At 31.9% G+C, this 17469-nt stretch overlaps 1 protein-coding gene across 1 annotated transcript in view; it reads left to right on the top strand.

The window, feature by feature from the left end:
- The window catches only part of LOC131853547 (uncharacterized), a 48009-nt gene that overhangs the window by 25751 nt on the left and 4789 nt on the right, over window positions 1–17469 (top strand). The window contains exons 2-6 of the mRNA XM_059204468.1: window positions 10628–11960; window positions 13926–14079; window positions 15226–15454; window positions 15682–15778; window positions 16445–16577. Of these exons, the coding sequence (XP_059060451.1) occupies window positions 10671–11960; window positions 13926–14079; window positions 15226–15454; window positions 15682–15778; window positions 16445–16577 (1903 nt within the window). The 5' untranslated portion in view covers window positions 10628–10670. The remainder of the gene's footprint in view (window positions 1–10627; window positions 11961–13925; window positions 14080–15225; window positions 15455–15681; window positions 15779–16444; window positions 16578–17469) is intronic.

Raw genomic sequence — 17469 nt, 5'->3', positions numbered from 1 at the left:
TTGTCCGTTTATTTGAATACCTCCCTGGTGTAATTCTATTATTTCTTTTACTGCAGCTTCTATAAAGATATTGAAAATAAGAGGTGAAAGTGGACATCCCCTGTCGTAATCCCTGTTTAATTTTAGCTCTTTCCGTTACATTTCCTATCTCTATTGTAGTTTCTTGGTTTTTATAAAGTTGGTAAATTATTCTCCTATCTCTGTAATCTATACCTACGTCTTTTAAAATTTGCATCATTTTTCTCCAATTTACTTTATCAAAGGCTTTCTCTAAGTCTACGAATGCAATACAAGTCTTCCTACCGAGTTCCATTCTTCTGTCCATTATTAAACGTAGTGCTAATATTGCTTCACGCGTTCCTTTATTTACTCTAAAACCGTATTGATCTGGTCCTATGAATCTCTCTGTGTGTGGTCTTATTCTGTTCTGGATTATTTTTAAGAGTATTTTGGATATATGTAAGGCTACGCGAGTAATAATATATGAACACTTTTGTAACGTATAATAAATATTGCAACCGATAAGTATTTATTAGTAATAAATAGGTAGGTATACAAAAAGTTTTTGTTTGTTAACAATTTTCTTTTACTAAATTACTAAGTATTATATTTATATATTAATCAGCTATTACTCATGACATAGTTTTAAGATAAAAGAGAGCCCCTACTATAGTTTAGAGTAAAGCGAATCTAAGCAGGTCATTATATGAAATTTCGGACCACTTGGGATTAATCGCGGTACCAATGACGAGACGCTCCATTGGTATCCCTAGTGATGTTAGCGGGGTAAGAGGTCTTTATGATTTAGGGTCGTCAGGGGTATATCCTTCCTACATTCCGGTATGATTATCTTAAAATGATGTCGAATTGCTGTTCCTTATACACAGAATTAATATATTAATCAGCTATGCAATACGACACATATGCATCAAAATTTTTGTTTTTAGCCTATTTTGGTAAAAAGCAACTAAATCTATCTATTATGATAATGATGTATCTATAATGGCCAATAAAAGTCTGAAGTTAGTTTTGTGTTAATTATATTTGTATTAATATTCAAGGAAATGTATCAAATCATTATTAATGTTGACTACAACTTTACAAGTAATATTTTTAAATGTAAAGTTGTAATTGACATTAATAAGTGATTAACTAGCATCAACCATTAATAGTAATGAAGAACTGATATATTGATAATATTTTTATCAATAGTTCTTCAGTGAGAATAGCAGAATATTGTAACGTATCATCTTCTAAATGGGTTTGTTCCAGTACTAGCATCATGCAATAAAGCTTCCTAAACTTATATTCCTTCCAAACAGTTACCAAATCGTCTACCAAGCATGTAACACAGACGCTTTCTAATGAAAAAAAAAAACATACATCTCTATCTATTCCTGAATGATTCAACATTGGTAATAGCCTACATAATCTTTTTAAGTTAACCTTATGCTTATTATTAATCTAGTACCGTTTTTAAAAGGAAATACAGTTAGGTATTATTCAGTGCAGTTATTGCTCTATTTTTCAAGTATAAATCTCGTGACTGGCAGTAATAATATTTCTAAGAGGTCGCTCATACCGAGATATAAAGAGAATAAAAATGAATTCATTTTAATAGCTTTGTACATAGTTTCGATGTTTATGTATAACAATAAAATATACTGATATCTCGAAATAGTATAAACAACCAAAGTCGCACTTCTTGTTCTTTTTCTACGATACAAGAAACCCGGCGATAGCAGAGTCATCAATATCAATTATATGGTAGTACGTATTTTACAATAACCATTACTACTCTACTCTAAAATTTTATAGTATAAGTTTAGTTTAGAGAATATGTCTCCTATTAGATATTGAATAGTTCTTTAAAATTAGTTCAAACATATTCTTGGTATGAAAATTTTTGTTGCAAAAGTTAAAAAATACAGTAACTTAGAATATATACTGCCAATATTATGAAACTTTTCGTGCAAAACATAAAACAACAATATACTTAGATACCGCCTTTTTTTAATCAGAAAGTTTACTAGTGACACTGTAGATAAGATTATATAATATTTTAGTATGAAAAACACAAATTCCTTGATTTATCTGAATTTATTGGTAAATATAAACTTATTGAATATACTATATAAATACTTACACTCATATATACATACAAGAACCGGCTTATGAATCCCAGCGAAATTAAAATAGAATAAGGCTACATTGTCACAGTAACATATAACACCCTTTAAATGAGGCAATTATGTAGCCTGAACATTTACTTAAAACGTAAAATTAATTCGAGAACCTCAATTACAGAGATTATATGGTAGTTACTGTGGGTTGAAGAATATGTGACTGAAGCCACGAGACATTGCTCTCACGATTATTTTTTCTAGACGAGTGAGCATTTTTCTTGGCCTCTTACAAATGACCGCTTATGTAGGTAGCCACTGAGAAATCTTTTTCACATTTTATTTTCCTTGAAGGTAGGTACTTCCATTATTCTGTTAATGGAACGGTGTTCAGAGATGCCCAAACAATGTATGCCTATCTAAAAGATCGCGTTATTACACGTGGATATGTTTGCTGTAAGGAACAAGCAACATGTAGGTAAGTACCTACGATATTCTTCATTTCCGATCAATGTATAATGTATACATAACATGAATATAAAGGTAAATACAAAGGTTTCATTTCCATTTTTATTTGGTTCACAAAACAGATATTGTTAACTCCGTGCTCAAATCAAGATTTTTTTATATTTCATACGATGGTGCAATTAGTTTCAAAATTAATAATTTATTTTTTGTTTGTATATAAATATTTAGATTTAGAAACCAAGAAGGTAATTTTGCTACAGAACGAGCCAATGCTCAGCAAAAACTTTACAGACAATTAGATAGTAAAGATGGTCAGAAATATATCTATAAACTTGCAAAGCAACGGTGTCGGAACGCGAAGGATCTCGCTAGATGTAAAACCATCAAAGGTCAGAGTGGCGAGTTGTTGCGCAGGAATAAAGATGTGATAGAAGCTTGGCATCAATACTATGAACACCTATTGAATACCAATGCAGCCACTACACAACTTTCAGATATGCCCAAGAATGTAGGACTCATACCTCCAATACATCAGAGTGAGGTTAAGGTAGCACTATTAAAAATGTCGAACAAGAAAGCCATAGGCCCTGATGGAATACCAGTGGAAGCTTGGAAATGTCTACGTGACCAAGGAATCGAGCTGCTGACTGACGTTTTTAAACAGGTGATGCTCTCTTTTAAAATGCCAGAGGCATGGAGATTGAGTACAATAGTTCCGATTTATATGGGAAGGGGTAGTAGGTTCGAATGTAATAACTACCGCGGAATCTAGCTACTAAGTCACACTATGAAGCTTTACGAAAGAGTGATTGACTGTCGTATAAGATCTGAGTGCACACTGTCTAAATATCACTTTGGCTTTGTACCTGGCTTATCGACCACCGATCCGATGTTTGCTCTCAGCACAGTGGCTGAGAAATATCGCGTTAAACGCAGGTCATTGTATGTAGCGTTCCTGGATATGGAGAAGGCATTTGATCGTATCCCTAGAAATACGATCTCGTGGAGCCTTCGCAAAAAGAACGTGCCCGAGCTATACATTAATATTATTGCTGACATGTATAGAGACTCCAGATCTATGGTACGAACGGTAGTGGGTCAAACAAAACCGATAACAGTAACAGAAGGTGTATGTACACCTTCTGTTACTGTTATCGGTACAGGGCTCAGTACTAAGCCCCTTCTTGTTTTGCCTGGTTCTGGACTCACTCACAGAGGTTGCGCAGGAATCAACATGCTGGACCTTCATATACGCAGATGATGTAGCGATTTGTACAGAAAGTCGCATTGAGTTGCAGGAGTCGCTTCTGTATTGGAAGCATCAGTTACAAATGGGTGGTCTAGTGTTGAATATTGCTAAAACCCAGTACATGGCTATGAATGTGCCAGATACCTCTGATAACAGTCCAATTTCCATTGAAGGGCAAATGATCACCATGTGTGATCAATAAAAGTATCTGGGAAGTATAATGCACAACTCCGGGAATATAGAATGCAATATTCAACACCGAATAGCTGCAGCGCGGCTTAAATGGCGAGAAGTGACTGGTGTTACATGCGACAAGAGAATGCCTGTTAAACTCAAAGGGTTAATTTATAAAACAATTATAAGACCCGTTCTTATATATGGCAGTGAAATATGGCCCGTAACCCAAAAGAACGTGCATACCATCCAAGTTGCTGAAATGAAGATGCTGAGGTGGATGTGCGGTATAACCAGGCTCGATAAAATCCGCAACGAGTACGTACGAGCCTGGCTGTTCGCGACATTGCTGAAAAAATGCAGGAAAGTAGGCTGCGTGTCCATAACACGTGAAGACAAAGCCGCCTGATTACGTCAAAAACCTGGCACTGCAACTTTCTATTCCTGGTCGAAGGGGCAGAGGCAGACCAAGGAAGGGATGTGAAGATGTTGTTGCTAGGGACATGATAGAGTGTGAGGTCTCTGAAGACGATGTCCGGGACAGGATAAAGTGGCGGACAAAAATAGGGAAAGCTGACCCCACCACCATGTGGGATATATAGCCAGGAAGAGAGAGAGAGAGAGAGAGTTTGTATATAAATATTTATTTGAGTACTGAATATATTAATAATAAATATTTGAATTTAATTTCAAATAAATATTTTAAAATTAATCATATTTTAACCTTGTAGACGAACATAAGTCGTCAAAATATATAGGGACAGACGTAGGCTGTATACAATTAATTGAAAATATTTTTAAAGGGATATTGGATATATTATAGATTGCAGAATTTAAATACACGTCCATATATAGATTAGACAATACATAAACTATTTTCTTTTATTACATACATGCCTACAGCGTAAAGGATCTAGCGGGATAAACATATGAAAAATGCACTCGCGCCGGATGAAGGGTCCTTACCTTGTTTTTATTGTTTTTCATATAAAATACTAAATTTCTTAGTGCCAAAGTCATAAAATTATTATATAACAAATAATTAATTTGTTATTACTGGTAGGACAGATAGAACCAGAACAGAAAGAAAAGTGAATATAAAAAAGATAAGTGTTTGTGGCGTAACAAGTGGGATGACCGAATTAAGATCAGAATGAAAGGAAAACACACTGTGGCGACCCCACTCAGTTAGTAGAGAAAAGACATACTAAATGATAACAATGAATCATTCATTGTATTATTGTACATTGTATAGAGAACTTCTTCGCGTGTTGTCTACATTTAATTTAGAAATTTCATTAATAAAATAATGTAGGCAGAAGAAGTCGTGGATAATAGCTAGTTATACGTATATACCTTGTTTTTGAATCACTCTACTCTATATGTTGCTGATAACTGCATTAAGATAATACCCTAAGGTTAACTGGGAGAGAATGCTATACAACTTTCAGCTCGACTGTTGTACGAATGTTATTTTTTGTTCAATAAAGAATAAGTAAATAAATGAAATCCACCGCGTAGTTTAAAAAATCTAATCGTACAGACAGAAGGGGTGAGTTTGTTTCATATAATACTATGTAACGTGTAACGATATTTATTCCGATTTATGACACAATAAAATTGCTAAACTTTGTATTTCATTAATAATGTCCGCAACAAATGTACAGTATCTAACGATACCTCATTTATCACAATCGGTTCAGTTCGTTTGCTCGCAACGAGGCAATAAAAATACACCCACCTATATTATCTAAGTAGTTACTTTACCTACCCGCGTTATAAAGTACAGGAAGCTGTTATGGAAGTAGGTAAATTGCATTTTCCCTGTGCCTAGGCTTAAATGCGCTCCGGAATTTCTGGTTCAGGTTACAACTAATGTTATCCGGTGGGTAATGGTATGCAGTATCTCAGTTTATTTCCATTTGTACTTAATTTATGTTCTTATTCAACTGTTAATTCTACAATAGAATTCGCTAACTATGTAGGTATCAAAAAAGTTAGCAAAAACTACATATTGATCACCTATATGGCTGTAACTTATTTAAGATTTTAATCGAAATGACAATAGTAGAAGCGCGCATCTTATATAATGATTCTTTCTTTCATAGGTCTTCTGTATGATGTCCGCAACAGTAATGTATTTGAATTTTAAGGAAGAATTAATTTATATGATCATTATATGATACTTCCTTTAAGGAATTGTTTTGACGCTTGCTATTATGATTAATGTTTGGGAATCCGCAATGTGAGATCGAGTAGGTATATTTAAAAGAAAATAGTCAACCGTTGTAAAGACGACGGCTATATAGATATATTAGCCATTTGATTTTTGTATTGTTCTATTTGTGTCAGGAATTAATTAGGTTTATTAGTCAATATATAATTGTGAAAAAATAGTCCCAAATTTAAATTGAATACCTTATCTGATATTGTCTAGTGAGATTACAATTCACAGATACTGAAATAGGTAATAGATTAAGTAGATTTATAAAGAACTGACCTGTAAATAACAATATAGTTACACTAGTCACCTCAATATTACGAAATTATGACTATACGACTGTGCACACGTTACATTAATCAATAATAAATAATATTTATAACCTATTTAACCATTCCAAGAAGAAAATTTATATACAATCGTATAAATGAAGGTCATTGAAATTCCATATTTGAATTTGGCGCGCATGGATTTAAACTAACATACGGCATTTATTAACGAAGTTTCTGAGTACAACAGATTTATATATAATTGTTCTTAATTTGAAAAAAATAATAGAGTAAAATATTGTTTCTCTTTTCAAGTGAGTTGTCTAAATTTAATATAATATTATGTTGTTATAGCTATTTAGAACAAATTAAGACTCTTCAGAGCAACACGATTATGTACACCTACATTATTTCACTTGAGAAGGTGTTTGTAAAACATATATCTAACATATTATATTTTAATTGTTATAGAAATTTCCACTTTATAGAGGTATTTATATAATTAAATATTGATTAATTTAACGTAATTCGTGATCCAGGTCATTCCTAAAGTAATGGTTGATTGCGTATTGTAGATATTAACTACAAACCAGTAGGTACACATCCGAATTGTTTCCCTATTGCCAAACGTGACCATTACATTGTGTGGCCAATAAGTATAATTATAATATGATCTATTTCTGTATCTGGCATGGCATTTATTGATTTGGCTTCTGCTGATTTTTATATCAATATATAGAAATACCTGCCATCTATAATTTAGAATTAAAGTTGATAATTTCAGAGAACTGCGTCCTAATGCGACTGGTTCCCAAATAAAGGAGTCATAGGCATAGTCAATTATCGAAGTTAACATTACATTTATTAAATAAACATAATGTGGATATCGGATATAATCATTGCCGTTAATTAGATATTTTTTTTATTTTATTATATATAGGTGTTTCATTTGTCTGACAGTCAGTCAGAAATAAAATATGAGAGACAAGTTTCTTTTTTTTACTTTGTGTCAACTCTCCTCTAAAGTAAATACTGGTACAGGAGTTAGAAAAATGCCTAATTAGTTAAGAAATCTATTTGAGAATGGTTTCAGAACCATTCTGATTTCAATAAATTGTCAATTGTATACAAATGAAACCTTATTGTATGTAAATTATAATAAGAAACATTATACAAACTTAAAAGAATTATTTAGAAAAACTAAATAAAAGATGTATAGATGACAATCGTAGACAATATCTATCACACATCACGAATAATGTACTGAATCTATCTACTGTAGTCTATATTATACCTAACGCTTTTCATGTTCACGGAGCATATAAATAATCTGATAATAATGAATACTGAAATGAACACTCAACACAAAAGCTGTATTGTCATTCCATAGCGGTAAAACAAACATAAAACAAAAATGGCTTATTCCCGCCCGCCTCCGAGACGCCCCGTCTCGTCTGCTCGCGGTCTTTCATATTACCCGTCGTAAGTCTCCTCGCCCTCCAATATATGCATACACAGTATCTTTCATAGAAACATCTCGCCATGAGACTGAAAAATTTGGCAAGACAATATTTTCTTACCTGCGCGCGCATTATATTTATCTACCTTTGGTGCGAGGGTTGTATACTATGCAATAAATCTTTATTAAATCATTCTCTTCAAATATCAAACAATTAAATAAATATTCTATGTAATTTACCTATAAAATTATTTTTATTTTTATCAATGATTACATTTATAGACTATCAACTGTATAATTTGTTTTTTAATCCATATTACACAAAATCATTAATTATTTGATATTCTCGACTGTACTAAAATCTAATATTAGGTAATTATATTTATAAACTCAAGTATAAGACAATAAGTCTAATAGTACTTATATATTATGCTCTGTGTTCTAAAGCTGTTCCGCGTGTTCGATCCCAGAAAAAGAAGAAAACATTGATGTTCATCAGCATAACTGTTTTAATGGTCAAGGTGTTTTTTTTGGGTTAAGTCCCTATATTTGTAAAAACTATGCATTCGTCTATTATTAAACATCCATGGTATAAGCTCTGCTTTATATAAGCCCCGTTTTAGTTGTTATGGCAATATATGGCATTATGCTCGGTATTATATGATATGTACCTATAATGTATCATTACGTACCTACTATTTAGTGATATACCTCGAATGTAAAATATTACAACTGTAGGTCTACTCTTGAGTCTAATATAAATACCGATTTCATTTAAATCCATTCTTGTATTGTTCTTTTGAAATGTAATCAAGACTAAACCATTGTTAATTTATTACAGACTAAGAATGGAATTATTGCATTGCTAGTATATAATTTAATAGTATAAAAAAATGCGAAACGGCGTAATCCAATGTCATTGGTTCTTAATATTTTCCCAGAAAAAGCCGGTTCAAAATAAATTTGTGAATGCTTTCTTTTTTAAAATATAGAAATTAAGTACGATTCGCACAATACTTTTGTTCATATAAATCCTCTGTTTTCAATTAAAAATACAACTAAAAAACTAATTACTCAAATAGGTGCTAGATTATTCTGATGTAATGCGCTTTGATACATTTGGTATTAATATTTATTTACCGGTATTGTAAGTCGAAGCTACAATAGATTATTTTTTATTGTATCGATCAATATATGGGATATGTAATACATGATAGTTAATTTTTATAATGCCGGACTACTTTATTTTATAATAATCTTGCTATATTCCATCATTTCGAATAATCATTACTTTTATTTTATCTTTTTAATCAAATAATGTTAAAACCTTATTGATATTCAAAGATCGTCCCGGCCCTACGGTGGCTACATAATATTTTACAATATGTACATTGATGCAAATTATGTGAACAGCTATAGGTAAATATATATATATTACTTAGAGTGGTCAAATAATTCTGCGTTATTATGTAATAGTTTCTTATTTAAATAACTGATACGGAACCTTATAATGATGAAGTCTTATCTACCCAGTTTTCATGGATCAAATATTTATTTCTTATACAAAGTACCTTTTATAACATTGAAACATAATGATATATTATTAATTATTCTGTTCACTTTAAATTATTAAATTATTAATCTACAAAAATATAAATATTTTCATTTCGTCACATCTACTTTCCATTCAGTATCCCCTGTTCGTAGATTTATGCAATAAATGCGCAAAACTGAACATATTTAAATTATTTTTTTTAATAAAGTTTATTCTCAACTTCGACTCATAAAATATTGTTACCATTGGTAGTCTGAAATAAATGTAGCTGTAGGTACATATTTGATTATTTTAGCCAATATGTTACTTTACCATAATTACTCATACACCTGCAGCGCTCACACTAAACGAAATATTATATATTGCTATGCAGCGGTATATGAATTTCAGTAAATGTTTATAGTTGACAGTCGACATTTTAGTGTACAACAGAATATAAATAATAATAAAAAATAGGCAATTTATTATATCTGTGATATTAAATCAATAATAAGAGAAATATGGTATTGCATAGTCAAAAAATTAAAAAAGTGGTGACACTATCGCCAGCTCCATCCAACTAGTTTTTAACCTAGATCAATTATCAGAGCTTAATTTTTTTTCAACCTGATATAAGTACGGTATAATAATCTGAAATCTAATAATAATGTATATAATAATGTCTATACATGAAACTAGATAACTCCAATAAATTAAATGAAAAGTAATAATTAAACATTAAAACTATTTTTTTACAATTAGGTACTTGGAAATTGCATAGTTTCGCGAATATTATAATTGGATTTTGAATTATTATAGGTACGAAAGGGCACCTATATGGTAGTCATCATCATACTCACGCCCTGCTAAGCCTGTTTTATAAAAAGAGCACTATACCCTAGGTACTCTCACTATCCTGACTAGAAAGCTCAGCTCGATATAAATTTTATAAATTTACGTTTCCTCTCAAAGATTACATTTGTGGAATTTATTATATCTATGCTCTCATGAAAGAAATGGTAAAACAATATGTACATGTACGTACAATGTATTAATTAATAAATACATTAGGAGCTTCCATTTTAATTTTATTGAACTTCTGTTTATTATATTTTCTTCTCTTACAACAGGTACTAGCATAGTCATTTCATATAGAACTAGGAAGACACTACAATGATTCAAGTCGATACCTTTAAGCGACCATCACCTTCACCGTCGAGAAGTTCAGTGCGCAGTGATAGTCGTGTATTTCGACAGCCCCGAGTTATACAGGTCAATCGAGATGCGTCTACCATGGTGGACGGAGAAAGCAGCGTTTCAGGCAGGGCGGATACTGCAGCCGTTGGCTCAGGGCCCGAATGGGAATCTCATCTTGGACAACATGCAGCAAATTTCCGATCTCGTACCTTCAGTGATGGCTTCATTAGGAACACCAGCCTAGAACTATTACTAGGTGTTGACTGCGAAGCCTGTCTCGCTTTAGCAGCCCAGCGGCAATGCCTAGAGAAACACATATCAGAACATGATTTTGATTTAATCTGCAATTGTAATGTTCAACAAAATAATTATTTGAATTTTCATCGAGATCCTATAGAACAACGAGGACACACACTTAACATTTATGATTTAGAAAGAATGAAACGAGACACTGGACGGAGTCATTTAGGTATAGGGTCACATCGCAGCTTAGACAGAAAACATGCTAAAAGCAAAACCATCGGCGTTTCGAACTACATTTCAAAACAGTTAATATCATACGATCCCACTAACACATTGGTACAAAAAATTAAAAGAAAACTCTCAAACTTAAAGAAAATGGGTGGAGAAGCGATGCTTAAAAAACACCAAAATGCAGTACAACTTGCCGATATTACAGCGGGCTCCACAGGCTCACTAAAAAAACTGTCAATGTTATCTTTAGTAGACAAGTCACAAAGACGAGTAAATAGCCAAAGTTGTATCTATTCCTCGGGACTTCAAACAAAAGAGGATGTAAAGAATAATGTTTCTACATACGCTAACTTTTCTGGCAATGTGGACCAATGTTTTGATAGATTACGAGATTGCCATGTAAGTGGAGATATGAGTAAAAGATCGCATAAAATGATAAAAATTAGGAGTTTTGATACTAACGATGAACTTACATCTATAAATTCGCCTGGTTTAGGGACGATGAAATTTTCTACACTAGATAACCGTAGTCGTTGTAAAAGTATAAAAAGACAAATGTCCTACAATGATTTTCCAAGAGAACGATTCAAGGAGAGAAGTGCAGAGAGTTGGTCGCGTGAAGATAATACAGTTGAATCTAGAAGCACTCGAAGTGATTTTGTGGATGACGATTCACAAACCTTTGTGGAGGCGGATGTAATTATGATGGGTGGTGCTCGTACTGCACATGCTCAGTGCACTTGCGATGCGAGCCGGAATACCAGGATACCGTCTATTTTCTATGATACACAGGTATGTTTGCTGCATAATTTAAAAATGAACATTATTTCAGTAATTTTAATTTTAGTTATATTGTTTCGCTCCGTAAATTTTATAGTATATTCCAGAACGATTTCTAAAGAACATATTAAAATACTTCCTCATTTATTTAGAAATTAAGTTGTATGAAAGTTCTTTAGAGTAAATAAACTGAAGTCTAAAAAATAATTTTAATTGAAATTGTTAGTCTTTTGTGAGTAGGTATATGAGTAAGTTAATGAAGTATTTTAAATTATTGGCATAATTCTTATTTACGAAATCCGTGACAATATCTTTTAAACTGGTTTTGTGTAAAAAGTCTTCAAAAGACCAGACCCCAGTCACTTTACACTAAACCAACACCCTTGTCAAATGTCTTAGATTAAGTAAAGAACCCAGGGACACCAGGGTAAAGCCGTAGAAAAAAATCTTGTTATTATTAGCATATATATAAACGACAATTTCATTCCTACGGACTCCCTTTTGACTACTATTTACAAGTAGGTATGGATTTCGGCATTTTTCTAGTTGCTACCGTATACTCTAGCCAAAATATACATATGCAAATAAACCAGTATCCCTAGAACATGAATGATTTATGTGATTTGTTCATAGTGTAGAGGCATATTTTTTTAGGCACATCTTTTCTTTAAAATTCGTGCAACAAACTAGTCATAATATCACTCATAACTAAAGTCACTATGATAACTTACTTCTTAAGCTTCTATAATACTTTATAGGGATGTTCTAATATGTCGTTATGCGTAAACAAAAATTAATTAATCACAACATAAATTTCTTAAATATTACGACTATTATTAATTAATTAACGATTACAAAATACACAATTATATATAACTAACAGAAAATATTTTCACTTTGCTTAAAGTCTCTATGACTCATAAGCAGCCTGTTATTTAAAGTTGCTAAGCTAAAGTGGAAAAGTTTTGAACAAATGGTACACCTACTTATGCTCGGTTAGCACCATTTGATCTTTTCGCTCCCATGACGTTTTCCTTTTATTTATCCGCACAATTTACCTCATCCCCTAATTTATAATGAATGGTAAAACAAACAATTCGTTTTACGCAACAAACTTCCAGTGAAAGTGGAAACTCGGCTGTTTTAAGATTTTAATGTCGCTTATAGGTAAATAACGGATGATGGAGACGAATCAGAGTTTCATTTCAAATATAGCTTAACCAGAGACATTTGTTATGTAGTATTTTGTACCTGTTTAAGCATTATTGTATAGAAAAAATATGATTAAATTATTACTGAAAATACACATTTAAAAATGTTATGTAGTGAAATTTACAATTCCAACATGATATAAATAAATTGAATAGTATCTATCATATAAATATAACTTTATCTTTACATTAGGTAAAAAATATAAAAATTTTTTTAATTTCGCCTGTTTAAATTAGTATTAAAATATTTAAAAAACCCATTCCTGTGTGGATGTAGGTACACAGGAATTTAAATAGGCGAAATTAAAAAAATCTTACGTACGCTTAACTCTGATTAATTTACATAAATATATATAATAGATTTTTGTGCCTATTAGTGTTTTTTTTTGTTAACTTGATTCCACTCATGTGTCACTTTATATTTAGTAGGTAATACTATCTTTCCTAAGGTAGTCTGTAACAGATTAGTTAGCGATAAGGTTTTCTTTTGTATATGTTTCTTTCATCAATCTTTTATTTTTTTTTCCTTATTGTTGTAATGTTACGCAATAAAGCAATATAAATAAATAAATATTACCTAATATATTAAAAATTATTTATATTATAAATAACTCCTTTATTAATTTTAATCATAATCATCATTTATACATTTTATATAATGAACGAACATAACTTGTTGCGCTATGATATGACTTGCGATTTTACAAATATATAAAATACTTGGAATATATTCAAAACTCGTAATTACTGTATTTGTAAATGATAGGGGAAGAAACGCAGCGCCCCAGCACCTGACGTAACGGAGCGCAGTCAGAGCATGCGGCCGGCGACGTGCAGCGCGTGTAAATCACCGCAGTGGCTGCCCACGGGGACTACATCCACAACCAGCCACAGTTCTACCACTACGGCTAACTCTTCACGTAAGTCATTTTTTATGTGATTACAATGACAAACAGTCTGGTAGTCAGATATGACTATCAACTAACATATGAACGACACAACGTTATCATGTCATGTCCATGCATTGATAATGCGTTGCTATTCCGAAGGACTTAGATATCGCGCCACTTATCCTGTAATTTCACTGCCTTATTTCAACTGAAACACAGCTTACTAAGTAAGCCGCTGAAATAGGATAACATAGCTAACATACTGGAACACCCACGCAGACAATTTACAAAGATTACCGTTGTAAAAGTCGTAAGTTTACTATGCATGCTTTATATATCTAAGTAGCGATATTTTTTAGTGTGGTTATGTATTAGTATAAAATAGAATGAATTTGGTGCCGAAAATTATCCGAATTTCTTGATCCGAAAATGTTAAATATTTAAATGAAGCATTCCTTATTTACGTTCCTTGTAAATTTAAAAACTGAAGTCTTTTATCTTGTAACTATCATAATATTATTAAGTTTCATCAAAATCAAACGTAATATATCTGGCATTTAGGTACTACATTTTTATTAAACCTACGGAATCAAGGTAGCGATTAGTTCTATACTATCTACTAAGTACGAGTAGGTACTTATAGTGTCGAGAATGTACATCCAATAAAAAAATGTATCTCTTATCAAAGAACACCACGATATTATGGTAGAATCTAAGTAATACAATAATATGGTTATTTGCAAAACATGTTTCAATATTTCATATAATTGCTTACATATAAACTTAACTGATTGTTAGGATTTGTTACATCTTTTTTAAACCACACAAGCCACACAGCACATCTGCTTCCCTGATCAAGATCGAGCTTTGCGTTTGACAGCGAGATTATCGGAAGCTCTGTAACATCCTCGTAACGACCGATTGCTTGACCTACATTGAATCTATTACTTTATGCACAATGACACTATTTCTAATCTTTTAAAGACTTACCATTTCATATCAGACTTGCAAGTCGCCTATATTGGATAAGGAGATTATTAATAATGATTAGATAATAATGGCCCAATGGGGCCATTAATATTCCAGTATATTGCTAGTGATGATAAAATAACGTAAACAATCTCTACTCGGTCCCTCCTCTCTACATACACCATGAATATATTCATTGTTAAACAGGTTTTTCGGTGTGGCACCGGCGATGGTGCTGTGTGGCGGTGCTAGTGCTGGTGGCAGGCACCGCATGCGTCGCGGGACCACTTGCACTTCGAGCTCCACCAGGAGCACCTCTACACGAGAGGCTGCGTCTCGCAGAGAGATTATTACATGACACTCCACTCATAGATGGACACAATGACTTACCGTGGAATATACGGAAATTTTTACATAATAGAATAAAAGATTTTAGGTAAATGAACCAAAATACACAGATAATGAAAGTCTAAACCTGTCTACTAGAATATAGTATAGTAACATATTATTGTTGTTATATATAAATACATAAGTACTTTAACCACTTGACATGTACATAATAAAAAACCACTAAATTCTGTATATTCTTAGCCACCGTAAATCAAGTTGGAAATAAGTAGTGGTACAAAGCTCAATAATAAAATATAATTATTATGTTGTCAGATTCGATGAAGATTTACGAACTATATCTCCTTGGGCCACTAGTTCTTGGAGTCATACAGATTTACCAAGACTAAAGCAAGGGCGAGTTGCAGCTCAGGTAACATAATTTCTAGATAAGAAGTCCTATAATTAAAAATTGATTTTTTTTCTTTAAAATATTTAAGTCATTACAAATCGGTTAAAATATAAACTACATCTGTTCATATTACCGTCTATGAAAATTACTAAAATATTTGTACAAACTCAAATCGTCGAAATACTATTATACTAATCTTGATTTATTACTAACCCACCTTTCGAAACCAAATCCCCGTTATGATAGAGAAATATTAGAGATATTTTGGCAACTGTTGTGCCAAATTTGTTAGGTGACCTGAGTTCATCCTCATCTTTCCATTCATTTCATCATCATCCATAAAAAAAACTTAATTTGCTAATTCCTATTTCGATATGTAATGTTGTGTTCTGGTGTTAATTAAATCTCATATTATATAACTTAAATTTGTGAATTATTAAATTAACGATTATGGATACAGTTCCAACGCCCCTAATGTTCGTAAATACTAACACAATATCATAATCTTGTATTTCTCGCGTAATTTTCAAACTGACATGCGACAGTTTCGTCACGTCTCAGATGAATTTTCCATTACAAGAGCTTAAGCAATTTTCCATATATGAAAATTTCTTATTCTTCGTACACATTGCGCTGCTCGTGCGTGATATTTAATCAGCCTTATGTCAAAGTAATGTTTTGCATCAGTTCTGGGCGGCGTACGTGCCCTGCGACGCGCAGCACCGCGACGCCGTGCAACTGACGTTCGAGCAAATAGATCTCATACAGAGACTCACTGAAAAATATCACCCTCAACTCACCATATGCACTTCTACCGAAGGTAATTTATAACATGGTTTTTGTACAAATCTACTTGGTTAGTCATAATATACATATAACTATATGTAGATATACTAAAACGTAAATGTAATGTAACTGAACTATTTTCTCCAAGATGTAAACTGAAATTATAGTAATTAATATTCATCAACATTTTATAACACAGTAAACCTCAATAATTCATGAGATAGAGGGTTTGTATTTTAAAAATTTCTTTTTAGTAGGGGCTATCTGTATAACCTACCCATTACGATTTACTCTATATTTAACACAAATAAACACCAGTTTCAAATTGCACCATTAGCTACTCAATCATACAATTTTCTTTATATCTGTGTACACATTTTTCGTGTTGGTCAAGAAACAGATAATTTAGATTCAATAAATTAGTATTCTGATAATTTAGTTTAATATTTTTACTAAATATTTTATTATAAAAGTAGACAATTGTTATATATATTTATTATGTTAATTTATGGTTTTCATCTGTATCTATAAGATCCAGTTATTAGTAGTTATTATTAAATTGAACTTGAAAAAATTAACAAAAGAAAATAATCTGTAAAATTACTATTGCAAGAGATCTTCATTAAATGAAATAATTTATTTTAACAATTTGCATTTGTGAAAGGAATAAATTATATACAACAGTTTTTTGTAATCTGGTAAAGAGTGCGATACAAAAGCATCTGACTAATTTGCATCAGAAACTCGTTGTCTTTTGACTTTATTATATAAAAAAACGTGAAATGGTTAAAATTAATTTAAAAAGTTTTCCTTTGGCTTGAATGTTTTGTAGATTGAAATTGCCTTTCCTTTCGTTATTTTTAATGAATACTTAGGTCTTAACTACTATAACAGTTTATTTAATAAAGTGTAAATTATTATATATT

Source organism: Achroia grisella, unplaced genomic scaffold (genome assembly GCF_030625045.1).
Source record: "Achroia grisella isolate CSIRO2021 unplaced genomic scaffold, CSIRO_AGI_Agris_v1 utg903, whole genome shotgun sequence".
Lineage (NCBI taxonomy): Eukaryota > Metazoa > Arthropoda > Insecta > Lepidoptera > Pyralidae > Achroia > Achroia grisella.
Note: the sequence above shows the minus strand (reverse complement) of the source record. Positions and strands in the feature narration are given on the sequence as shown.